Here is a 26,415-nt window from a genome sequence, read left to right as displayed (position 1 = left end):
CAGGTATTTCTGGTTATCTTTCCTATTGAGAGATCCACACTGCTTGATGCCAATTTATCTTACTGGAGTTCTTTTTTACCTCTTGATACTAATCCAGAGCCCTGAGAGATAGTCAAACCACAGGCCAACTATTGTTGAATCTTTACAGTGGAGAAGCTACAAGGAATTACTGCACTGAAACATTATCAACACAAAAAGCAATTAAATAACTGATAAGCTGCAAAGTTGGCTTTGAAGAACAGGTTGTGAAGTGTATTGAGAAGTATCTCAGTAATACACTGAAAAGTGCAGTAGAGAAAAGTTGTCTTCAAAAATTGTTTGCTTTTTGGGCTTATTTCAAAACTAGTTTTTAGCCTCAGAATAACAAGGAAATAAGGAATGAGTTGCAGCTTTCTCTGGTGCTGTCAATGCAATTTTTTTTGTGTTGACCTAAAAATCCAGTTGCAGTGAGTGAATTTGTAAAATGTCAACATTTCTGAAAATTTGATAAGTATTTTATTTTTAGCGTTCTTCAAAAAATACTTAGTATGCTTATGATGATATTGGAAGGATCTAATGGGTTCTTAAATGATTTCTATATGATTTTCTACGTGATCTGTATGTACTAGTTCAACTAAAAATTGTGTTGCTGGAGAACCTGTGGTAGATCACATTAGATCAAATGCTTGCCAATAATTGAAGAGGGATGTTTGGTTCCAAGATTTGAGAGAAAAGCTCACAGGTAGAATGTATAGGTAAAATTTATTTCTTAATAGAATTAATTTTCTTAAGATGAATTTTCTGTTTAAGATATATATTTATATAATGTGACCAATACAATCATACTACAGTAATACGAGTGATATATTGAGACGTTGTTTGCTGACTGCTGTATTCACAGGGTGTAACACTGACAGATCTTCAAGAAGCTGAAAAAACTATAGGAAGAAGTCGTCCCACGCGAACCAGAGAACAGGAAAATGAAGAAAAAGAAAAAGAAGAGAAAGAAAAGCAAGACAAAGAAAAACAAGAAGAAAAGAAAGAATCTGAAACTAAAGATGATGATTATAGACAAAGATATTCCCGAACTGTTGAAGAGGTATTTTCATGATGGGTCTCTTTAGGTAGAGAAATTATATGAATCTTAACTCAAACTATAATATTATAATTTTGGTACTACTGTAAGAATTGTTTATATATTTAAATATTTTAATATCCTGTGGTTTATATTTGTTTAATCTTTGTAAATTAATTTTGACATTTTTCTGCTGAATAGCCATATCATCGCTATAGACCAACTTCAACTTCAACTTCATCATCATCCACCTCTTCGCTCTCCACCTCCACTAGCTCTCTTTCAACTTCAAGTCAACTAAACAGACCAAACAGCCTTATAGGTATAACTTCTGCCTATTCTCGGAGTGGAACAAAGGAAAGTGAGAGAGGTAGGAGTACTGTTTGTGAAGGGGTTTTTTTGTTTGTTTCAGTTGACAAAGGGCAGCTTATGTTTCTAAAGATAGTTCAAAATGGGGTGCGATATGTAAGACCACTGGGAATGTATCTTACTCCATCTTCCGTAAGAAATTCCAAAACTTGCGTATAGAGAGGAAAAAAGATTTTCTGTGCTTGGTGGTGTTTTGCAGCTGTTTAGTATGTGAATCTGGGTTTTCCGTTGGTGGGTCATAGAAACATCAAATATACTGCCGTCAGTATCCACATAATGCTTTCATTTCTGCTTTAACACAGCAACTATAATAAAATATCACATTTCAGAGTTTAAATATTTGCAGGTGTTGAGGAGGAATTTTACTTGATTAAATAATTGCTAAATAACTGGGATTTTGTTTCGGTCCTTCCACATTGAAGGACTGGAATGATGCTTTAATGCTTTAAGGACCTCTCATGGTTTCATGAGCAGCTGAAAACAGAGGAGGGAAGGGGGTACTTTTAGTGGTAGTGTGGTGTTAGTTCAGAATATTTAATGTATTTAACCATACTTAACTGGTTTATCTAATCTTAAGCTGAGGATCAGATGTGTGATTCTGAGGTTAGAAAAAAATTTTTCTCTGATGTCACAGAGTTTTTGCCCTTATTTCAAATGTGAATCATCTGCTATAATTCTCAGAAATACTGTGCGTGATTAGTTGCCTGTCGAAGGAGGAGGCTGTTGACATACAGAGTGATCTCCTGTTCTCTTTCGGAGGCATTCTGCTGTTGACTTGGGAGAAATACTTCAATTCAAGTTACTTATTCAGTATAGGATTACTGATTGAAATTGATAATTTTATTATATAGAGGATAAGATTAAATCATTCATTGATCAAATCTCCATGAAGTATATAGCAGTATTGCCATGTTCCCTAGACTGGTATTTTCTGAGGAAGTTACTGGAGCTAAGCTTCAGGGATATGCTTTCTGATTTTTTTTCCCTCTGTCCTAACATGAACTGAAATTTAGATTAAGATTTTTCAGTAATGCATGCTTACTGTAGGCAACTCTTTCTAGACTGTTCTATGGAAAAGATTTTCATGGGTAAATATTAGCTACAGCAGGTTTTTTTCAAATTACGACTTTAGGAGGAGAAATTCATTACCGTCTGAAAGCCCAGAGGTAAAATCATCATTTATTTAATCAGGAAAGTTGTATGTTCACCGTGAATATTTATATTTCTTTTCTGTTTAATTCTTGCTTCACGCTAAAATGTTTATTTACCTCTGAAGACCAGCGATGGTAGTGATGCTTCGATCTGAACTCAAATCTATGGTTTCTTTCTTTAGTAAAAGAATAGCAGACTGAGTAGACTGCATGATAATAAGTAAATAACTTTGGTTTGGGCAGGTTTGTTTAAATTTTTTTTTTTTTTTTAACAAATTACTTGTAAACATACAGGGGAACAAACACAATCCTGAGGTATTATGTCGGGTTTGAATTGCAATTGCATTTCTTTTAAAGAAAAAGGAAATCTGTAATACAGTATTAATCTAATCTAGGAGATCCCATTTTATTCTTCCTTAGAGGGGAAAATGGAGAGGACCGTGATGAAAAGGGGGACTCTAAGGAGGACTTAACAGACTTTTAAAAGTGGGGTTTTTTAATACAGAATTCTTGATGTAAGCAAAAAAACCTTGTTTGATGAAGAATGGTAAAGTTATCTTCTCTTATTTTGTACTTTTATACATCTACTGACACATGTTGTTTGAATTATTATGTGACAGTTTTGAAAATTCAATTTTCAAGTCCAATTTGTAGTGTATTACTGTTACATTGAAACATTTTGTTTAGGTGGCTGAGATGGAATTAGTATTTTGCAGTTGCTGTTTGCCAATTGGAACAATATTTACAGTATTTTAGAGCTATGTTCCGAGAAATTTGTATTACAGCAAACCCTGTATGTGGTAAGAAGCTCTTTAGTGAATTAATTTCACATAAAAACGTTAATTGTAAGCATTTTAAAGACTGAGAAGTATTTAAGAAAATTTTTAGAAAATTAGGTTGTGTCATACTTAAATGAACAAGAAAGTTGTTATTAACAGAAGGGGGCAAAAAAGAGGAAGAAAAGGAAGAAGATAAGTCACAGCCTAAGTCTATAAGGGAAAGGCGGCGACCAAGAGAAAAACGACGATCTACAGGAGTTTCTTTTTGGACTCATGATGTAAGTAAATGACTGCTACTGCTGATTCATAGCCTTAGCTTATAGCAATATGGAATGTGTCCAGTGTATACTTAAAATAGAGAATAGTTTAGAGTAATACAATATATTACTAATTGTTCTGGAAAAACTGATGCTTGTTCAAGTTATGTATTCTCTGTTTCTCTGTTCTGAAGCTTTCAGGAGCAAAATCAAAATTAAGTCTAAGTTATGTTGATAATGCTAAAAAGAATTCTAGAATACTGTAATAACCATAACTTAATAGGAATTAATCATAATCTAAGGAAAAAAATAATCACTGAAGAGTTCTTTTCTATTGCATGCATACCAAAGCTGTAAGAATGAGATTCGTTATCTGACACATTACAAGTAGCCATGTACTTAAAATTGAAAGAACTGCTGTCAGATTAGAAGGGTTATAGTTGACGTTTCAGCTGATTCCCTTTTCCCTTTTCTTTGTCATGGGATCAGTATGTAATTTTGTAAAAGCAAGATTCTCATGTGCCAAATGCAAAGTTCTGTTTTCCTCTCCTTCTGGTACTGAAAACGTATTTTTTTGAGAACTTTCATCATATATCCCATATATTCTCTATACATTTTAGTTAGGTAGAATTCTACTGCTCTTAGATTTTCATATTAAAAGTCTAGAATGCCTTAAAATCTCAGTAAGCTTTAAACAGTTTAATTATTTTTCCTCTCCCACCTTTTTTGCCAGAGTGATGAAAATGAACAGGAACACCAGTCCGATTCAGAAGAAGGAACAAATAAGAAAGAAACTCAGGTAATTTTAAAAAGACAATTAATTTATCAACTTTCTAACAGATCATAAAATTTTTGTTGCAGTTGGATTCAATTAAAAGAGTACCTATGGTAGAGTTCTTACGAGTGCTTTCTGATTCATAATTTGTGGCTATGGTTCAGTGCCATTTCCTTTGCAGACTTTAATAACAATTTTTAAAGTATTAACAATGGCTAAAACTGATGTTTTTCTCTTCCATTCTGATCATGTAGATTTAGCATCCAGAAAATATAGGTGAAATTTCTGACACATAGGTCAGGGACGTGTTGCAGCAAGTTACTGGAGGGAGCTTTCATTTCTACCTTGCAAAAATCTTTGTTCCATCTGCTCTGTTATTTTCAGATAAATCATGTCCAGTGACTTATGCACACTAATTAAAACCTTTCAAAATTAAACTCAGTGCTGTCAATAATGTAATTAACAAATAATATGAGAAGTTAATATGATGAAGCATAGAAAGTTGAAGAGCACAATTTCTCCATTGAAGAAAATGGATTTCTGAACATCCTAATTCAGTATTATTAGTCTTGTTAAAAAGTCAGTAGAAAACACTATAATAGGCTTGATTTGATGGAAAAAGTCCTTATAAACTGAATGGTGAGTGACAGTGGGATGAAGAGGGGTTAAAAAGGAAGTAGTGACTTAAGCCATACTGTAAAATGGTATAGCAGAATGTATTTCTTTTGACCTAAACCCTGGAGTAACACACTACAGAATCAGCTTCATTACTGAGGAATAAAACTCAAGTGATGTTTTGCTCCTTTTTGTAAAAGCTTCCATTACACATTCCTTAAATATTTTAGTTAAGAGATTCATTCTGTGCATCATTCTGTGCAATTTTGGTTTGCTGTATTTTTTATTTCCGTGTCACGTTAACATAAATGCATAGTCCTGTTTCCTTTCCTCCCACTAGTACATATCGTTATCCTTAGATCTGTAATTACTCCCTATTCAGTTCTGTAGAAATTCATTTTGGTAGAATGTGCATGTGCTGCTTCTGATAGAATAGACTCATGTCAAACTACAGTGAAATAGTGGGAAATCAGGCCCAAAATTATGAATATGATCTATGATTAAAAGGGTGGGTGTGTTGGGGTGGGATGGTGGAGAAGGGTAGAATTGGCTGCCTAATCATGGCTTGACTTAGGAGTCAAAACATTCTCCTAGCCTGTATGCTTCCTACAAAAGATTTTGGTAGTTTGATTTTATTATAAATCGTAATAATATCAGATTTGAGTTCATGGAGAGCTCTGAAATAAATTGAATGTGTGAACCAAGTTCACTGTCACCTTGCTACATAAATTGATTTTGCTTTGTTGATATAAGCTCTTTTGTCATATCAGCTGCAGAAAATACAAAAACAGAATGAAAGTGAGTTCAATATCACGTATTTCATGTGGTTTTAAGTTTTCTTTTCAAATGTGGTCAAACCTACTATGGAATTTCCAGTGTAGTATCAAAATTGCAGAAAACGTTCTAGCCTTGTAATTGTTATAATCCTGTTAACTATGAGATACCTTAAAATTGGTATATAATAATTTCATTGTTTTCATATTAAGGTGGTTTTTTCCTTTGCATACAAATGGTTTATCAGAGATTGAAAACATTATGTAGATTTCAAGTGACTTCCTCTCTTTGATAAACAACTATTTAGCATTTATCAATGAGAAACTGAGAACTAAATATATTACTTTTGACAATGCAGTATCTTGCCACCTTACAAAAATAACAATGGAGTAGATCTTGAACGTTCTAATAGGCAATTTGTTCCCAAATCCATGGCAAAAAGTGTATTTTTTTATTTTTTAAATGCCTAAAGAAATTGCACTTTCCTTTTTGCAGTTGCTAGATCTCCTTTCACTTTGACACAAATCTTCCATGCTTTATTGTAGAAATTCATCATTATTTGCTTATAAATCCTCTTCCGTTCTAGGAAGATGAAAGATACGAATAAACTTGAATTATAATGAAGGACATTCAGAAAATATTTATGCTTTTTCAGTTGTGCTGATTATTTGATGTATTGCTATTCAAAGACAAACTTTGGAAATAGTGAAATTCTCTGTTACTCCCTTATGTGGTGCTGCTGTTGTTTTTTTTTCTCCTTGGTGAAGCTACAAGCCAGAGGTAGAAGATGGTAACTCTAAACTTCCAAGGGCTTTGGCAGTAACTCAAGAATTTAAACTAAAGAGAGGAGGTCAAGAACAAGCCTTGCACATGGGTGCATGCTACAAAGAAAATTAAAGGATCTTGGACAAAATAATTTCTAGCCTGAAATCTTTAAGGAACTAGAGAAATTATCTTATTCATCTCAGAGGTCTTTGAAAGAACTGTCTTGTAAGATTTCAGTTTGTGCTTTCTTGTTCTTCAGTTCTTCAGAACTCTTTTGACTTCTTAGCTGATCATTTGTCCATACAGGAGAGCTGTTAAAGAGAAGTCAGACTTTGCTAAGCACTTTGACAATTGGAGGTTGTTCTGATGAAGTTTTGTTGAGGCTTTTCAAGGTTAAGAGCTGAGAATTTCTTCAATTCACACAAAAAATGCCATGTTACTTAAAGGAAATTGGTGTTCCTGCTAGAATGATAGTCTTAGAACTAAGTTGTATGATAGCAGTTCAAAAATAAGGAAGTCGGAAGATCACTTTGGCAACTGAAGGATTCCAAATAAAAAAGTCTTTCCGTGAAGCCTGTTTTTCAGTATGATGTATTTAAAAAAAAAAGAAGAATTTGAATAGGTACTACAACTGTGATTAGGTTATAATTAAATGGACTGAAATTCTGTTTTGCCAGAGATGAGATATGTGACTTCTGAAAGGTGAAAGCTAGCAATATTAGGATAATAAATGTCATTAGGTCTTCTAATTCTGTGGGAATAAACGTGAGAAACTGGCATTAATAGTGTTGATTAAATGCTGTACTCAAATTTTGTTTCTCAGTTTCACTGCTGTGGCAGTTGTACAGAAACACTCATTTTATAACAGTACAGAAAATTCCACCTGACTTTGATATTTTATTTCCATTACCGGTAATTATCCTACCCTCACTAAAATGTAATGTGCCTCTCTAGAAGCTTAATGTACATTTTCAAATACAGAGTTTCTTTTGGGGCACCCTTATGGTCTGTATAGACTGATGGCATAGGGTTAGAAGTAAGTGTTATTTCAGGTTGTGTAGATAAGGATACATATGTTTTAATTTTTTGTTACTGCTTGTGTGCTGCCAATGTAGCTGTGGCTGCTCAGTCTGCTCAGTTTTGTGACTGTACGAAGAACATCCATCTCGTGTGATTTGGATGCACGGGGATATGTGTGTTGGCATCAGTTCTTCTCAAGCTTTATGCAGTTTGTAGACTTACACCTTTTCACAATTTTTTTTTTGTCATATGTTAAAAATTGTGACTGAGCTGAACTGGCAGAAATTGAAGGGGAAAATAAAGAAAGAAAACAGCTAAGACTGTGCTAAAAAAAAAAAAAGAAACAAATGTGTTTTGTGAAAAGTGAGAGGAACAAGAACAGGCATGTGCTTGAGAAATGTGCTGCTCTTTCAGTGAGGTGTGGAGGCTGGATGGTGCTTGAGCAGCAGGAGCAGGGCTTCACAGCTTTCAGGGAACGGAAACCGCTGATGTAGAGTTTTCTGAAGATTACAGAGTCCTTGTCCGGATTCTCAGGTTCCCAGCCTCAGCCAGGAGAACGGGAATGGGCTGTGCCTGTGTTTTCCTGCCTCTAGTAATTAGTGCTCTCTTACCTCACCAGTTCATTTGTTGTCCCCCTGTGTAGCTGGAAAATTTTGTTTTTAAGATGGTCTGTGTGTGACTTAATAACTTGCCTTTCCATTCAGGAAGCTATAGTGCAGCAGGGGAATGGAGATCTGGGAGGTTTTCACATTCCCACGGCACCATGGGGAGTCCACTAGAAGCAAAGAAAAACAGCCTTTAGAAAGAAATAATGTAGGAATGGTTTACTTCCTTGTGGTGGCTGTCCTACATTGTAGGTAAAGGTTAAAAGCATTCCTTCAAGGTAAAAAGAGAAAACCTAAAGTCTTTACGGACAAAGCTTCCTCTGTTTTGTTGAGGTGAGAAGGAAGCAGTGGAAAAGGGATTTTTGTAGGTCATTGATTACGTGGTGGAATTCTGTAATCTCACGCTGATCTTACTTAAACATACGATAATGCAAGATGAGACTTCTACTTAGGTGGAAGTTAATCTTATTGTGGCCAGTAGCTTAAAAACTATCCATGCATAGGTGTGCACCACCTAACTGTGACATTTTCTACAAAATCTCTTAAGTTCTCAGCATTATGCGTGCTCTTAATAGAAAATAACAAGGTTTTATTAGGAGTGGTTAGGCTACAGCACATACTTTTGATATCCTATATGTAGTAAATGCACTTCAAGGTGTTAAAGGGGAAATTGAGTGTATTATGGAGAATGTGGCTATTTTCCTCAATGCAAGTTGAAAAAATACAGTTTCCTTCTAAAAAAGGAAACGAAACAAACCACACCACCCCCCAAAAAACCCACCTATGGGGAAGGCTTCAGCCACTGCTAGGTGAATAATGTTGGAGGATGTTCAGGTGATGATACATCAGTAGAGTTTCTTGACTGAAGTGTCTTCACTCAAGATTGTTATTATAATTGGAATAAATTATGAATTTGTATTGACCACCCAGAGGGGAAAAAGGTTTGCATGACTGATGTAATGCTTAGAGGGCACTCCCTCACTCTTAAGTCATCACTTCTAATTAAATTTTGCTTGTCAAGTAAAGCGAGTGAACTTTGTGCTTGTGGATTCACCTGGAATGAATGAATGAAAGTAATATAAAAAATGAAATTATGTCATTTAAACTAAGTCTAATAAGTTGTTGGTATAGTGGCTTGTTTCCCATCGAGCTATGTTGAAATGATGATCTTGTAGCTTATATTATTATTTTAAGCTGAAGTCATTATTATGTTGATCTTTCAAAACATTATTGCTAATGTTAGAGAAGAGGAAGGAGGAGTAGGGAATTGAGAGAACACAGTTCTGATGCTTTTGATAACAGGCAGGCAAATTGCAGAATGCAACGACTGCTGAAAGGACAGTCGAACTTCTAGAGTGTGATGTTAACATCCTTGTAAATCATATTTTGGCAAGCACGTTCTAGCACATATTTCTTTTCTGTTCCAGACATAACAAAATTGAAGCTTGACAATGTTCAGATAATACATGCTGTTGGACAGCGTGTGCATTTAACATAACTGTTTGGCTATACTTGTGCACAGATTGTTATATATTTTATTTAATTAAATTATTGACTTGATCTATTCTTTTTCTCTCTTTTTACCCCTCCCCACCTCAGAGTGATAGCCTTTCAAGGTATGTGCAATTTAAACAAATGAATTTAAAATTGTTACACTTTTTGTTCACGTATTTTCATTTTAAGTTCTTTATGTACAAATTCAGCTTAACCCCAGTAGTCAGCTGGGTTGAGCTTTAAAAGGTGTTAATGATATTTAACATTTGTATGAAATACGGTTGTAAAGCTACAGTTCTGAATATTTTTTCCCATGTGTGGGTGGGATACTCCGTTCTGGGGAACGTATTGGACTCTGTATTTGTAGCGCACTGAAGGCAGGCTGGGCATTTTGTAGAACACAGTGGATACAGTACCATTCCCTACAAATTTTTCAGTATGAAGTCAGCTTTTACGAAGAAGACAAAGAGAGGTTCTTGTCCCTCTTCTAGAATACCCTACTGAAAATTTTCTAAGTAATCTCAAGAAAAGTACTACAGCCTCTGAAAATCAGATTTCCTTAAGATTTGTTAAAAAAGAAATGCAGAAATATCAATAATTTAAAAAAACAGTTTTCATTTGTTTTTAGACCCTTAGAATTAATTATTAGATTTTATTATGTTCCGTCTGTGCTGAAAATCTGTTAAATAGAACTCCTACAGCACTTGATCAGTGAAGAGTGAGCAGTGTGAAATTATTCTAAATTTTATTAATACTGGTTGTAATTTAGTGATTAATAGGATAAAGACTTTGCTGAAGATTTGTTTCATAAACTGCTTCTGTTGAAATACTGGAATTCACAACAAATAGTTTTGAAATCTCTAATAAAACTTGGAGAATTCACCTAGGCCGATATTTTAGAGATTACTTTTTTAAACCCTTCAATTAAAGTAATACATTTTTTAAAAATAGGTCTTCTTTATAAATAAAGAGGAATTAAAGTATCTAAGCTAATATCAAGTCCTTTAAGACATGTAAATATTTGCTTGAATTAAATATTTTAATCTAATTTAAAAGGTTTCTCTGCATACAAGGTAGACACTTACTTGGCAGACAGCAATTTGAAAACATTTTCACACAGAAAATCTTGGAAGTACTGAGGGAATGTAAAAATTAAATTTGCATCAAATGAGAAGACAGTGGCTTAACTAAAATACATAATTGCATCTGGTGGTTTTCAGCTGGGTAACGGCAAACTCACAATGTTTGATACAGTGAGTGGGTCTCAGTTTGAATGCGAAGGCAAAGAAAAATAAGAACTTTTCTTTTACAGGTATGATACGGGATCCCTCGGCATGTCTTCAGGTGATCGTTACGATTCAACACAGGGGCGATCGGGGTCACAGAGTTACCTTGAAGATCGAAAACCATACTGCAGTAGACTAGAAAAAGAAGATAGCACTGATTTTAAGAAGGTATCTGATCCAATAATTTTGGTGTGAAAATAGAACTTTATTATTGTTTTTCATAAGTTGTCTGGAAATAATCTCACATTGTATCACAAATGCTGCTTAAAGCATCTCAGCTGAATGGAAGAGCAGAGCAACCACTACAGCGGGGGAAAATGCACGTTACAAAACAGCTTCTGGCTTTTGCACTTTTCTCTTCAATGCAAGGGGGAAATCCAGAGGAGCCAAGATCCATTTTTTATGACAAATACTATCATATTATTTTTTTAGTTGACTGTATCATTAAAATTGCTTTATACATATGTGAAGCCTTTTATTTCATATGTTGGCTAGCTTACATACGTATGATGTCAAAATTTGTTTAGATCTTGCTTTAAAATAGAGGAGTTGTTTGTCAGAAAGTTTACTGTGGTGTCTAATCTGTGAAGTCTGAAGCAAAAAAAGTGGCAAGTATGTTTTTTTAATACGTGTAAGGTGAGTTATGTGCTCCCTATGCAAAGTTGCTTGTTTCTAGAAATATTTGGTAGCAGTTCTGTAAAGTGCTTGCTAATTCTAAACATCTTTAAAAACTATAACTGATTTTTACTTTTTAGGCTATTAATGTATCTGTTCATTTTACATGCAGTTTAATCATGGTTTTTAAATTTTTCAGCTAATCTCACTGAATTATTATTTGTTTTTTTTTTAAATGAATATTTTCTCTTAGCTTTATGAACAGATCCTAGCTGAAAATGAAAAACTGAAAGCACAATTACATGATACCAACATGGAACTTACAGATCTTAAGCTACAGTTGGAGAAGACCACTCAGGTTTGTATAAAACAAAAAGCCTGTACTTAGCTGACAAGGTAGATAGCAGACTAGAAGCACCCCAGGGTATAGGCTTCTCTTTACTAGGCATCAGCTTTGTTTCTTATCCAAAGTTGGGAGTGAAGAATACCACCTCTCTGTTTCTAAAGAGAAAAGAGCGCAGGATTCTGGTCTTCAGCTGTGAACAAAATGTGTGAGACTGCCTCCTGCCTATTTAAGTAGTAGTGGTTCTTGCCAGCATGTATCTGTAACTTCTTTGCAGGGTAGGGATAAACACTTTCTACACTGTTAAGCTTATATTCAAACTGTCAGTTGGGATTGATTGATTAATTCATAAACCTGCTGGCAGATTGGCATAACCTGCCAGTTCTTCCTGGCTGGTTAGATAGCTTTATCTTAGAACTGAAGAGCAAATAGTGCACTCCAGTTACAGATAACAGTGCTGCATACAGTAATACCAAATATGTACACAAAAGTTAAATTTGTCTTAAATTGCTGTAGAGAGAGTATTTCCTATTCTCAGATCACATCTGCCACAATTTACCTGTGTAGGTACTTAAGTTTCTTCCATGCGTACCCTGTAAATATCAGTGAAGTACATTAAAAAGATGTTTGTTTTGTAATGCTTTTAGATAGAAATACTATATTACTCCTATTTGCCAAAGGCTATGTAGTGATTGAATTACTTAGGGATGGTCACAGAGGAAGTGCGTGATAAATCCAGTTCATTCTTTATTATTTATTTCAGTGTTACTTCCCTGAACACACTTTAAAATGCTTTTGAAGACATACTTCGGACAGAATACTAAAATGTCCAATTGAATTGTTTTTCCTCAGTTTTATGTTGTTTAAGAACGAGTACCAATGTCTTCACTAATTTTGTTTTCAGAGACAAGAAAGATTTGCTGACAGATCACTCTTGGAAATGGAGAAAAGGGTGAGTTTCTGCCAAAGATCTCTTAAGTACTCCAATTCAGGCTTTGTTTTAGTTTGTTTTGCAACCCCTGGCTTGGATATATTTTAGTGGGAACAGAAGCCTTTCTTATAACTTGCATTTTTTAGAAGATTTGGGGATTTTAGGTTTCAAAGTGGCAATGAATGTGAGACACCGTAAGATGGAATTACTCTTAAGAATTGCCTTCAGGCTGCCTGTTGGTTCGTGATAATCAGGTTCTAAACCCCACTGCCCTCCAGGGATCTGCCGCTTGTTCCATCTCATCCAAAACAATGTTGGCACTCCAGAGGGTTAAGCAGGTTCAGAGCGTCTCATCTTCTAATCCATTTCCAACATTCAGAGACTTTAATTTCCTCAGAGCTTTCCAGAGGCATGTGTGTTGTTTTACCAATTATTGTTGGTAATGAAGTAGCTGCTTCTACCTCACAGACAGGAGACCTTAAACCTGCTAAAGATATAAAATTAATCATAATCTGTCTCTTTCCTTGTACTGTAACTTTTTCCAGAGGGAATATGATACTGGAGCAGGAGGGGAAGAATGAGTAAGCAGTGTGGGAAGAGGGGCATCAGGGTCAGAGACAACCCTAAATTGAATGGGAAAGGAGTCATGTAATAAATCCATATGTGAGATAGACTACAGGAATTATTTCAGAAGTTGGACACGTGATCATTTTAGGCTGTAGTTTCATACTAGTTTAAAATCCATCCCTATAAAAGTTTAGTTCCGCAGCAATGTAAAGCAAACTATGTTGGTTTTGTTGTGGTCCTGGCTTCCTTCATGACCCTGTCCACATGTTCCTTTCTCCTCCCCTGATCCTGGAGTGACACATTAGACACTTAAACGGGAAGAAAGCTAAATGGACTTTGACAGTAATAAGTGATACGGTATACGTTTATTTATCCCTGGTAAACTTCACGTTCACTAGCCTCCTATGTTTACTTTCCAGTATATGAGGTTTAGAAAACAATTTTTAGTTCTACAAACCTGTCTGGAGTATAAACAAACACTTGGTAGATTTTATAGGAGCACATAGAGATGTAGAAATGCTCTCAGGCACTTCCTGAAGTTCCATTATCTTTATCTTAATAATCTCTCCAGATAATTGCAGCAGCCTTTTAGCACCAGTTTCTCCTTGATTTTTTGGCATCCTGCTGTAGACAGTGATATCATCAGTAGAAAAGTTTCATCAGCAGCTTTAATTGGCTTCTTGCTTGCTATCATGGCCACACAGGTGGACATTTAATTATTTAATAGGTTTAGCTGTGTCCATTACTATATAGGTTCCATACTGCAGAGCATTCAGTACTGCATAGCTAGACATTTTTTCAGTTTTAAATTACTGCTTTGCTTTTTCCCAAAATAGGCCATTGCATTAAAGCAATTGGCTATGTTAGAAATTTTTGCACCTTTTTTTTTTTGTAAAGACATTTAGTCCAACAGCAAAATGTCTTTCAGAAATGTTACTCTTCCTAAATGTATTAATACTAAAGCTAGCAGGTAAAAAAATAAAATTAGTGATAATGCTGTATGGCTGAAACATGACTTACACAAGATGTAGGAGATGTTCCTTGTATTTTGTAATTTTAAACTTCTTTTCAGACAAGAATTTAAAACAGGAATGTTTATATAAATTACATAGAGAAAAGGGGAGGGGGGAAAGAAAAGTGGTGAGAATAAATTGGAAGACATAAAAGGCTGGCAGAGAAAAACCTGAAGGCATCTTTGAACTATGAGATTTTCAAGCTGAAACATACCTTTTCAGTAAAGAAGATGGGAACTTTTATTAAACCTAGAATTGCACAGTGTAATAAAATTTAGAAAATACTGGCTTTGAATTTTATTTGAACTCAGCCTTCAGACGTGGGTTTCCATGACGTGATTTGGTGATGCATTGTCAATATTGTTCATTTGAGAACTGTTTACCAGAAAGGGGCTATTTCCATGGGGATAGGGCTACAGATCGGATCACAGATGCAAGGTCCTAGCAATACATAGGCAAAAATAAGGGTTTCATTAACGACCTGTCACTCTGAAAAGTATATTAAAAGTCCTTTGCAGAATTTCATATGATGTGATAATAAAACTCAAACTGCAAGGTTTCAGTCTGAATCAGAATTCAGAACTGTAGGTACCTTTAACCGGCTTCCCCCAAATTTAGAATTCATCATCTGGGAATTTGGGTTGTGGAGAGGTATAATTTTTGGTATTACTGAATTTATAAATACATGTAGGTATATACATCTGGTTTTACTTCTTAATAATTTTATAACTCGGGGGGTCAATTTTTCACCTGTGTATATCCCTGTACCTCAATCTCACTGCACCAAGACTGTGGTTCCTAGTTGCTTTGATAAATACAAACAAGCTATTGTATTTTATAAGCTGAGAGAGTAGCGTGTACTTTTTTCATTTTGAGGGTTACAAATGTTCCTTGGTGTACCTTACAGAGTTGTTGAAGTATATAATAAAATTTTAGACTGCATAAATTTCAAGCCCTTTCTTTGAGCCCAGGGACTAATCAAATAATACTGGCAAATCTTCCCAGTGAAACTGCAATGTGTTGTTTTGTTGGCATTCCTCAAGCCAGTTCATAAAAGAGTAAGCAGTTCAGGAAAAAGAGAAGCATAGCTTCATCTAATCAGAACAATACTCTTTTACAATAAATCTTATATCTAGGCCAGTCCATTTAAATGTTTCTTTTATAGAATGTGAAGTATACAAAGTTCATGAAATAAGGATTTTATGTAATTGGCTTTTATTGCTAATAGTTGTTCTTAGACAAGCTCAACATGCTAGTTAAGCAAATGCATCAAAAGGACTAATGATTTTTAACCATCTGAAATTTTGAGATTTATTTGATCATTCATCTCCTGGTAATCGCAGGAATTGTCAAGTGTTGCTTAATATAAGAGCACTGATAATATATGTTGTTCTACAAGGCTAGCAGGTAACTGATACAGTTCTAAGTAATGTAAGATGGTGTGGGTTTTTTGTTAGTCGCTTACTGCAGTTAACTCGCTGGTACTTACTATGCCCATTACTATCAGTCAGTATCATTATGGGAGAAGTCTTAACTCGAAGGAGTTAAGTACATTAAGTGCTAACAACTGCAGTAATCTATTACTTTGATAAACCTTTAAAGTTGTTTGCTAAAATGGGAAAATGTTGGGGTATAACTGTACTATGATTAAACTAAATTCAAATGATTTGTATCTGAAAGGTGACCGGCAAGAGTCAGTATCTACTGGGCGGTATGATCTAACCAAAGTTTTACACACCTCAGTCAATGCTGCTTGCTGTTTGCATAACACCATTGTATGCAGATGCATCATATGTCCACTTTGCAATAATCTGTTGCTTTTGCCTTTCACACTTTGGAAAAATCTGAATGTAGAGTACTGATAACCGCAGCTGCTTTTAAATGAGACACACTGCATTGTCTGACACAGGAAAGCAAGCAATTAAGCTATAAACCCCTGAAGTCTATTGCATTAGCTCTTCATCTGTCAGATGTGTTGAAAATTAGGTTTAAACAAAATAATGTCATTTAGAAATATGGTAGTGTGTCTGCACTGCAGACTGCAGCATAGTATAGAAAACCCTAAGCTAACTTCCAATAAGCTAGCTTGGGTACTGTACTCAGTGTAATCAAAACAACCTGAAGTTCTCTGCCAAGGATAATTTCTCCTGCTTCTTGGGTAAAAAGAAAAAAAAAGAAAATAAAACTATACTAGAAAAGCAGAAAATATTCAGGAAGCATTTGCTAAAGAAGCAGGTGGTCTTACGTAGCTAGATTTCTTTGGTACTCAGCTGAACTCCTTTAATGTAAATTTGGGTGTATCTACACTACGTTGCAGTTTATAGTGTGGACAGATCCCACTGAGCTGAGACAGATGTTTCAGCTACTTCTGCTTGTCTAGGAAAGCTTATGTTTTTGTGCTTGTTTCTTTTAATACTCTTGTTTGTTTCTGATAATTTTCTGCATTTCTTGTATATTAAGCTGTTATGAAAGCCTAGCCCAGAAACATGAAAAATAAATCCAAACAAATGGTACTTACAACCTGTCTAAATATGTGTAAAGGAAGGGGTATATTTTGTAGGACTTGATGTACATTTCTGTATCTCTTCCTCCCCAGATATTAAAATTCCATATTGACAAAATTTCTATATATCACTGCCATCACAAGTTTCCTGTCCACACTATGCTTTTGGTTGTATGATCTTTGAAACTTGAATTATTTCACTGTTGCCACAGTATTTGCAAGCAGTAATTTTTTAAAAATTGTCTTGTTTAGTGTTAACACACATCTGTTGATTTAGGAAAGAAGAGCTCTAGAAAGAAGGATATCTGAAATGGAAGAGGAACTGAAAGTAAGTAAACTATTAATAGCAAAGTGTATGACTATGTCAGGGCAACATGTAGTCTGGCAGTATTACTGGTCTCTATAATTTCATTAGAAAATAATTAAGTTATAGCCTCATTTCGAAGTCTCTCATGTTACATAGCTTGTAGCGAAGCTGTTACACTGGCATAAGCAGTCATACATGTAGGACTTGTAAGAAGGTGCTGAGACTTACGCTTCTATAACATATTGGCTAACAAGAAACATTCAGAGATGGTCGGTGTGAAACGTATCTTGATTTAATCAAGATGGAATTGCAGTCTATGTTTTTGATGTGATACTCTGTATTTTATTAACTTTAAAATAATGGTAGCATATAATTCCATAGATATTTAAGCATTAAATGTTGCTTCAACCTTTATCTTATGCTCTTTAAATTATGTATTAGACAGCATGTTACCAATACCAAACCTTTCATTTGTATAGAGTGAATAGTAATCAGTTTTTAGTTAACAAAAAGCAGTGGATAGATTTCAGACATTGACAAGTAAGTACCCTTTAACACATGCATTGGTTTCTGTTTTTTTCAACTATGTATAAACTGAATCCTAGAAGGAAAATACTTTTTTAATACATTTCTGGCTTTTTTTTTTTTAAACCAGTCATGGTATGACTTTTCTCATTTCCTGGTTTATCCATGTGAAGTCCTCTGGTATGATTAAGAAGGGTGAGAAATTTGGCAGGTTTGTTTTGTATTATGTCCTTGGATATAATACTGGACAGGGTCAACCAAACTGATAGAATTAAAGTGTGACCAGAAAATTAGTGGAACATGATGAAATAGAAAACATTTTTGCACTCCAAAATTTTAAAGAAATACCACTGTTATGACATTTGATATTTGTCATTGAGTAATAAAAAGTTTCCTTTCAAGCTCATTTTTGAGCTCCCTCTGGTGCTTGGAAATGGCATTAACTTCCAAATACTTTTCATCAAAATACTTGCACGAAGTTTTGTTGAAATAATTGAAGCTGACAGGCAGATCTAGGCAGAAGGCAACCACGATGCCTCTAGCTCCCTTGGATTCAGGCCAGGATAGTTTGCTGTAAGGGAGGACACAATGTCTGTGGTTCCTTGAGGGGTCTTCAGAAGTGAAATATGTAGAAAGCAAACTATGGTATAGGAAAATAATTGTCTCTAAGAGTGGAAGACAGGATGTGAGCTTCTATCATCAACCTGTAAATTTCTGTTAGGAAAGGTTGGGCTTCTGAGAAAAATAGAGAATACAAATATATTGCCTTTTTTCGAAAGCTTACTTTCAATAAGCAATATGTAAAAGTTTTGAATTAAAGATTAAATATTCTTCCTATCATGTGTTGCACCGCTGTGTAAAAGTATATGTTAAATGCGTCATTATTTACAGACTTTTGAACAGGAGATTTAGTTTGTGCAATTAGGATGTTAAGTAAAGAATTCCAGGAATAGCTTTCATTGTTAACGTATCCTGAACTGTTTTGGAAAGCTGTGACGAATCACTGCTGGTTCTTAGATTGCTTTTCAAGAATGTGCCACTTGTTTGATACTTTCCTTTCACAGCGACTTACCTACTTTAAACAGGACTGCCTCTTCTAAGTTTTCGTTCAATTCTGTTCATCTCTAGTTCTTGTAAGCGTAATATACATGTGTTTTTTCTTGTTTTCACTCCTATTTCTTTGATTCCTGCAGAACCTGCAACAAATAAAGCAGATTCAATCTTTGAGACACATAAATGAGCGACTGGTGACTGAGAATAGGGCCTTGACCCGAGTGGTTGCCAAGCTGTCAGGGTCCCGTAGGCAACTGCGTTCTGTGGACTTGTAATTTCTGCCTTCTCCTTTGTGTAGCCAGGCAGGTGTTGACATTCAGTTTGTGCTTGGGTAGAATTTTACTATTAACACTTGTGTGTCAGAAACTGACTTACTGCTGCTCGGTTATGGAAGTGTGGCTAAAGCATGGTGTCTGGTGTACCGACTACAGGTGTCGCAGATGTGTTGGTATGGTGTGGTGTCGTCCTTACTAGCACTGAAGCTTGTCCTCCCTTACTTGAAGATAAATTGGCAGTGATCCAGGAGACCTTTGACATGTTAAAACCTTGGCAACAATTGAAAGGATTTGAGTTCCCACTAGGATAAGCTGAAGTCACTCCCTTGTTTTGATGCTTGAGTAAATGCTCAAATAGATAGCTCTGCCTCTAGTTTTTTAATAAATTGAAATTAAGAATTGAGCTTTCTTACTGCAGTATAATTGAAGTGCATAGAATTGATACAAATCTAGTCTCAACTAAAGAATGTTTGAGCAGTGGTTTCAGTGCTGTGCATTCCTCAACAGTTGCATTAGCAACTTTGTTTCTTACATTTGTGTGTTTTAGTGTTCAGAGGGGACCAAAGTCTTTCCTTTCAAAAAATGTATCAGAGTTTCAAGTTGATTAATATTTTCACATATTTAACTTCCCGTGTGGTTCTGGCCAATCCTTATTTTTATCTAGACAGCTTAAAATATCCCATTTTAGCACTGAGTTAAGGTTATTGATTTCTATTGCTATATATGTAGGCATTCCAGTCGTGGCCCAGAATCCTATCATGCAAGGACTGTACAAACACAGACATAAAAAAACCTGCCTAGTGTGTCAGATTGGTTCATACTTACTAGGTCATCTGGTTCAGTCCCCTTCTGTTAAAGGTATGAACTGTTTTGAGTTTCATCTTGGAAAAACAATACCAGTTTGTTGTCCCTAGTGTTACTGCAGGGCTGTTTCAGAAACCCACTGAAGAAGGGTTTCAAAACTTCTATGAGGAACAAAATGTGGTTTCATTCCACACCAAATCTATATGCCTTTCTTCCTCCTCTTATATAACAACTGTGTAGGGTGGAGGTTTCAGCGAGCTTTTAAGATCTGTAGGTGAAAAAATATTTCCTTCTGCAGAGTGACTCTTGCTAAACTGCTTCCCTGCACTTACCCCCCTTCCCGCTTAGAAGCAAGGCAATAAGCGTACATTTTTTCATTCTGCTCGCAGAGTCCGATCTCAGGTTTTCCCCACTAAGAGGCATGAAAAAAAGAGGTTTATCCTTTGGCTCCGTGTCTTCCTGGAGTTGGTCTAACAATAGGATGTGGATAGAAAGGTTGTTCCTGGTCCAGGCCCTGCATTCCTCAACGTTCCCTTGTGTTAACCCTTGCTGAGTGAGTTAAGTCAGCTCACTGACCTGGCTGAAAACAAATCCCTTTATTTGTTATATTACTTGATCCATCTCACCCCAGGGCTGTTGAATCACTAAACTGACACGCAGGAAGCAGCAGGAGCATACTGCTTGCTTGCGAAGGGAGAGCTGTCCCTTTAGGGCAGCCCGTCTTACATCAGCTTCAGCTAACAATGTGGTTTTTCAACACAGCTGAGCTAATCTAATGACTGCTGTCCACAGCCACACGTCCATACCATCTTTTTTTGCTAGCACTGGCATTCCTTTAACCATGGTAAGCCAGTTCAGGGTGTTAACCCACAGAAAACTATTCGGAACTCCTTTTTGTAGGGGGAGTTTTCAGCGGCAGATCGTTGTGGAGTTTGAGGAGCTGGGCTAGCAAAAGAAAAGCAGTGGAAACACAGCAGGGAGGCTTGACATTATGATGGTAGCTTAACCATAGCAGTGTGCCTGATTAATATGAACAGGTACCTTAACAGTTCATGAGCTTTTTGTAATCTTAACTTACAAAGCTGTTTTGTGTGTAAAAACTGTTAAATCCTCCAGCAAACACAGACATTATTATTACTGTACAGATCTGTGTTGGCTCCACATATGTCAGGTGATTATTGAATAATTATTTGCTCACCTACAGCACTGCAGGGTTACTAGCTAGTCATATAATACAGGTAGGCAAAATAGTGCATTTGTAATCTTATTGAAGAATCTCATCACAGGAAGATACTTTGCTATTTTAGGGAGAAGCAAATTGAAATTGTTAAGTACGGCCTGTAACTGTAATTTTACTGAATTTGCTGCAAAGCTTTTTTTCCTGCTTCTGCACATTAAAAGTGCGTGGTGTCACCTCATGAGAAGTTTGAGTACCATAGGAATGCACTGCTCCAAGAAAATTGTATAAATGTCTTTGGCTAGGTTTAAAGTATGTGGGGATTAGTATAGATGAGAAGCATAAGTATTTTAGGTTACTTGAGCTTATCCTTCCTGATCAATCTCCTATTACTCATAACTGCTTTTATCTCCTACCAGTCTTCCCCTATTCTTTAGCAGACTCACAACAAAAGAGAAAATACTTTCTTAATACCTATTCTACCTATTAGTTTAATCCGGATTAAAATCTATCTACAGAGATTTGCAGACATATAATGGTACTGGATTATGTTAAAGCTCTAAATTTGAATAGCAGCTGTTTTGTTGAAATAGTTCACCAGAAAATATACCACTCTGTGGGTCTGCCTGTATGTAATTAAGCATTATTGGCTGCAGGTCCCTAGTCAATGAGTTGAAAGACGACTGTGACGTTCCTGGAGTTACTTTGAGGTTTCATTGGAAGGCATACACGACAACACTTGTTGAGATACACAATTAACACGAACCAAATCAGACTCCCTTGCTTCCTTGTGCGTGACTAGATGAAGGCTGTTGTGGTTTCCCCCAGGATCTTTGGTATGAAGTCCGTAACTGAACAAAAAGGAGAAAGGAAAGGTGTTAGTTGCTTTCCCTGAACAAATGGATGTTTCGTTGTTTGCAGATACATGTCAGAGAACAACCCCAGGTTTATCCTAATATTACGGGTGCATGCACAAATGCATGGTACACACGCCTGTTACCTGGGTATGACCCCTAGCACGTTTATCTCAGACAACAGTAGTTGTTTTTTACAGCTTAGAAAACTTAACACAGATAATACATGAAAATTGCCAAATGATTACTTGTGTTGCCCAATTTCAAACTCAAACACCTTGACATGGTTTTTGAAAGTAATCAGCATTTTACAGCACTTTCTGTTCAGAGCAGAGCTCTCACTTGACTATAGTGGAAGCTTCCCTCTGACTCTGTGAAGAGCTCAGTTTAGGTGGCTTGCCCTAAGCTCCACCATGGAGCAGAGCTGGAATCCAGGTTAGCAGAATGATTTTTACTTACTCTAACTGCGGGGACCACCTTTTTTCCTCTTGTGAGCGCCTGTCATCTTCATTTCACATACTCTGATATTGGCAGGTAAATAAACTAGAGATCCTATAACCTCAGTCATCTTCAGTGTACTGTTGTGTTTCACTCTGTGAGAGGGTCTGCTGTTTGGTGAACTGAGTGTGGACGGGACTCCTTTGGAGGAAATGGGTAAATGAAGCCTCTAGTGTAATGCACAGTTAATTAACCTGCATTTTTAAACTTCTCCGTTCTTTCTGTTCCATTAAAATTTTCTGAATATAATGGGTTTGAAAGTATAATCTTGCTTGAATAAAATGAAAACAAAACTAGTGGTGAGGAGATTTCATCGTGAAAAATTATGTAGCAGTTTTTACATAGGTCACCAGCTGGACTTAGACCTCTTGCATGCACTTGCACCTGAGGTTACTGAATAACCACTCTGCAGGAATAGGCTGTTAACTCCTGTGTAAACCTGCTGCTAGACACCATACATGTAATTTAGCCATGAGTATTACAGATGGTTTGTTATCAGTGTGTGAATGTAGATACGGAGAACTGCTGAGATTACTTCTGGTTTCTCTGACAAGCACACGTTTTCCCAGTACAAACCTCTGTGCACTGACTTGTCCTCCTTTCCTGTCTGATCCTGTCCAACTCTCACCTCACTTGGCTTCTGCCTTCCAGCTTTTGTGCTTGTGTGTCACCCATCTCCTGTGGCAACCTTAACTTGCCATCTCCTAACTTGTGTGCCTGAGTATGCAGCCTGCTGTTTCAGTGATCTCTTTCAATGATCTGATCTTGCGTGAACCAAGCTATTCAGGGATATGATCTCAAATTATAGGATGTGTGCTTCAACACGAGTTTGGAAGTGGTTGGAAGATTAATGCTGTGAGCTAACAAGCTGAATCACACTCTATCTGATCAGGATGAAATCATCCAAGAGCACAGTGGTAGATATGCTTAGCCACAGCATGTTTTTTTGAAACTGTGCAAGTGCAGTATAGACGAGCCTCTTTAAATCGTTGGTAATTAACATTTTTTTGTTTTGCACTGAAATTTGAAGCGTTTAATTACTTTCCTCACACTACTATAAATGCTTTTGTTAGAGGCTTGTCATCTGCACCACCGAGATTTAGTGCCTCTAATCCAAGCAAATGAAACCTCCTAATCTATAACTCTTCACTGCGTCATGCTAAAAGGTGAGATTTTTCTGAACTGCTGATAGGAAGGGGGAGAACTGCCAAGATGCTTCAGCTGAACAAAGATTTTTATCCCCAGTGCTTGTCTAGTCTCGCTGCTTTTACTTGGGGTATAATAGCAAATAACCATCGTGTTTCATTTTTCATAGATGCTACCAGACCTGAAGGCGGACAACCAGAGGCTAAAAGATGAAAATGGGGCCTTGATCAGAGTTATAAGCAAACTTTCCAAATAAAGGGTTTACTACAGCAGCAAATAACGGTATTGCACATCACTAGTAACTCCAGTGGACCATAGTATGGCAGTCACTGGAAGTGTGGGAAGATCCCTTGGAGACTGTCATTTTCAGATATCCTGCCAAACGCCCTCTTACCTGTGTGTTTTTTTGTATCAAGATCATTGTTTCTGTTAAAATGCAGCTGCTGAGAAGATAAAATGACTGAGAAATCTTGTTTACAGCTACAGCATAATAAGGAAAGTGTTCAAGGCCAGATACGCCTCAGATATTTAACCAGTAAGCCTTAGTTGTACATAAACACTTTTACATCATCAAAAGCTTTCAGCTCTCACAGAAGACAGTTACTCAATAATGTTTTTGTTGTGCCACAATTCCCAGTTTTTTCTATACTCAGTTTTTCTTTAAATCTTAAGTTTGGATTTTTTTTCCCCCTCCTAATTATTCATGTACCAGATTTTCTTGTACAGTGTTTTCACAGCTTTACCATTTGCAGAGACCACACACCCTTTTAAATTACGTATTTGTGTAGCTACCTAGAGTTGTATTGTCCAACCACCTGGAACAGAGATGTTTGGTGGAACATTTGCTTTCACTGTTTGTGCAATATGCATTTATTTCCTATACAAAATGCTTTAAAAGTCAGTTGAAACTAGAAATATTTTAAGAGTCCTGTTTTCTGCCTTTATTGGTCACTTTAAAAAAAAAAAAAAGAAGTTTGTAGTGAAAGATGTTAGATCCTGTAATCGTCACATTCATTTGAGCAGGTACTGAGTGATGCTGTATATATAAATGTGTACTGGTTTGATTTTTCAGACCACCACGTGGCATGCTTGAATATATTTCCCTATTGCAAATGTCTGTTAATGCAAATTAGGCTACTCCAGAATAGTGTGTTTAACAAAGTTCATTAATTTTTATGGTATAAAGAATTTAGACATTGTACATTGTATGGAGCCCTATCTTTACAAAAGGTCTAAACTATATAAAATACTTTATTATCTTTTCCTCCCATTTTTTTTCATTTGATAGTGTTCACCATAATAAAAAATTGCATAAATATAACTGCTTCACTACATTTCACATACCTGTATTTATCTGAGTGCTGTCCAAAACTGTTGTGCTAGCCAAAGTAATGTACTAAATCATTTGGAAAACATAACCCATTACACTCACGTTAATGTTTATATGCACTGTTGTTGCCATGTGAGAAGGCATCCAATTTGATAACGCCATCGTGTCAGACCATTTTATACATTTCAGTGGCCTTTAAAAACAAAAAAAGTACTCAAGCGAAGATCGCTTTTGTTAGAAACAGCTTTTATATTTTCACTAAACCATTCAAAATACGACATCCTATTGGCACATAGTTTATTGCCTAAAACCACTGAACAGATCAGCCATTAAAACAAATTGTACATTGTAAAGCTTGTAGTAGCTATTGTATTATTGATTATATTGTATACTATATTAAATGTGAATTTGTACCCCTTCATTTAAAAAGGTCATTGTGTTCTACTGCCTACGTGGGGGGTGGGGGTTAGTTTTACGGGGGTGGGATATGTTTTGGTAAGGAAGACATGATGTCCTCTCTCTGTTGATTGGTTTTTTGAAGATGTAAGGTTATGCTCTTACTACCAAGCTCAGGATTCTTGATTTTAAAGGTACACAGATAGTTTGAGATATCTTATTGTAATTGATCTGTATGAGAGGTGGGTCTGAACCGTAGGGACTTCCATTGTCTTACGCTAACGTAAAATAAAGAATTGAATGGCTGCAACGTATTGAGTTCTGTTACAAGACAGTTAGGCATATTCTGGATTATATTTGGTAAAGTTTGGGTGCCTGTGAATGATTAAATACGTGTTTCTAATATTTTAGTGTTTTATATTTAGGTTATTTATTCTTTATATCTAAAAAATGAATGGCTACTGTGCTATATTGATTTTATTGGTAGTACTGAGCAGACCTTGTATCTGCATGAAACTAGTTGCAAAACCCACTATTTTGGAAAAAAAAAAATTGTATTTTGACATATACAAATAAAATGAATACAAACTATTTTAAATGTGTGAAAGTTTTACTGAGAAGACATTGAAATTTGTTATGAATTTAAACCATGTTATAAGTTTGCTATTTAAATTCTTTGGTGGGCATTTTTCATTCATTGCGTTACTTGGATGCAAAGTTCAAGTACCTTTCAAAGATTGTAATCAAATTGTGATTATTTGCACATCATTGTACATGCACATCTGTAAATGCAACAGTAAAAATGCCATATTTATGCAATCTGTAACAACTTGGACAAATGTTTATATATTTTACATAAACCTGTCTGTGTGCAGAATCTGAGAACCATTTTTTACGTGATATTAACCGCATCTCACAAAGCAATTGCTGAACTTGTGTCACCGTCTTACTGTACTGATCGTGTTGCAGATCAAACACATCCCCAGAAAATCCAGCTACCACAGAGAGAAAATGGGTAGTGGAGGACTATCCCATTATTTAGGAGGCAGTTTGCGTACGAGAAATACATTATTGCTGGTGGCTGACTCTGGCAAGCTTCCTTGAGCGACTGATGGCTTAAATGGTAATTCACAA

At 35.9% G+C, this 26,415-nt stretch overlaps 1 protein-coding gene across 5 annotated transcripts in view; it reads left to right on the top strand.

Moving 5' to 3' along the window:
• PPP1R12A (protein phosphatase 1 regulatory subunit 12A) overlaps nt 1–26,158 on the top strand; it is a 124,804-nt gene extending 98,646 nt beyond the window's left edge. For 3 of the 5 annotated variants that reach the window (XM_076333570.1, XM_076333531.1, XM_076333550.1), the window contains 11 exons: nt 881–1,078; nt 1,256–1,424; nt 3,513–3,631; nt 4,344–4,409; nt 9,764–9,780; nt 10,971–11,112; nt 11,813–11,917; nt 12,807–12,854; nt 17,194–17,244; nt 18,942–19,103; nt 23,725–23,802. In XM_076333570.1, coding sequence (XP_076189685.1) covers nt 881–1,078; nt 1,256–1,424; nt 3,513–3,631; nt 4,344–4,409; nt 9,764–9,780; nt 10,971–11,112; nt 11,813–11,917; nt 12,807–12,854; nt 17,194–17,244; nt 18,942–19,076 — 1,050 coding nt within the window. In that variant the 3' untranslated portion in view covers nt 19,077–19,103; nt 23,725–23,802. Of the gene's footprint in view, nt 1–880; nt 1,079–1,255; nt 1,425–3,512; nt 3,632–4,343; nt 4,410–9,763; nt 9,781–10,970; nt 11,113–11,812; nt 11,918–12,806; nt 12,855–17,193; nt 17,245–18,941; nt 19,104–23,724 lie in introns of all 5 variants that reach the window. The other 2 variants (XM_076333541.1, XM_076333560.1) reach the window with 1 other exon arrangement.
• Nucleotides 26,159–26,415: the final 257 nt, after the last annotated feature.

Source organism: Aptenodytes patagonicus, chromosome 1 (genome assembly GCF_965638725.1).
Source record: "Aptenodytes patagonicus chromosome 1, bAptPat1.pri.cur, whole genome shotgun sequence".
NCBI lineage: Eukaryota > Metazoa > Chordata > Aves > Sphenisciformes > Spheniscidae > Aptenodytes > Aptenodytes patagonicus.
This window is presented reverse-complemented; position numbering and strand designations above follow the sequence as displayed.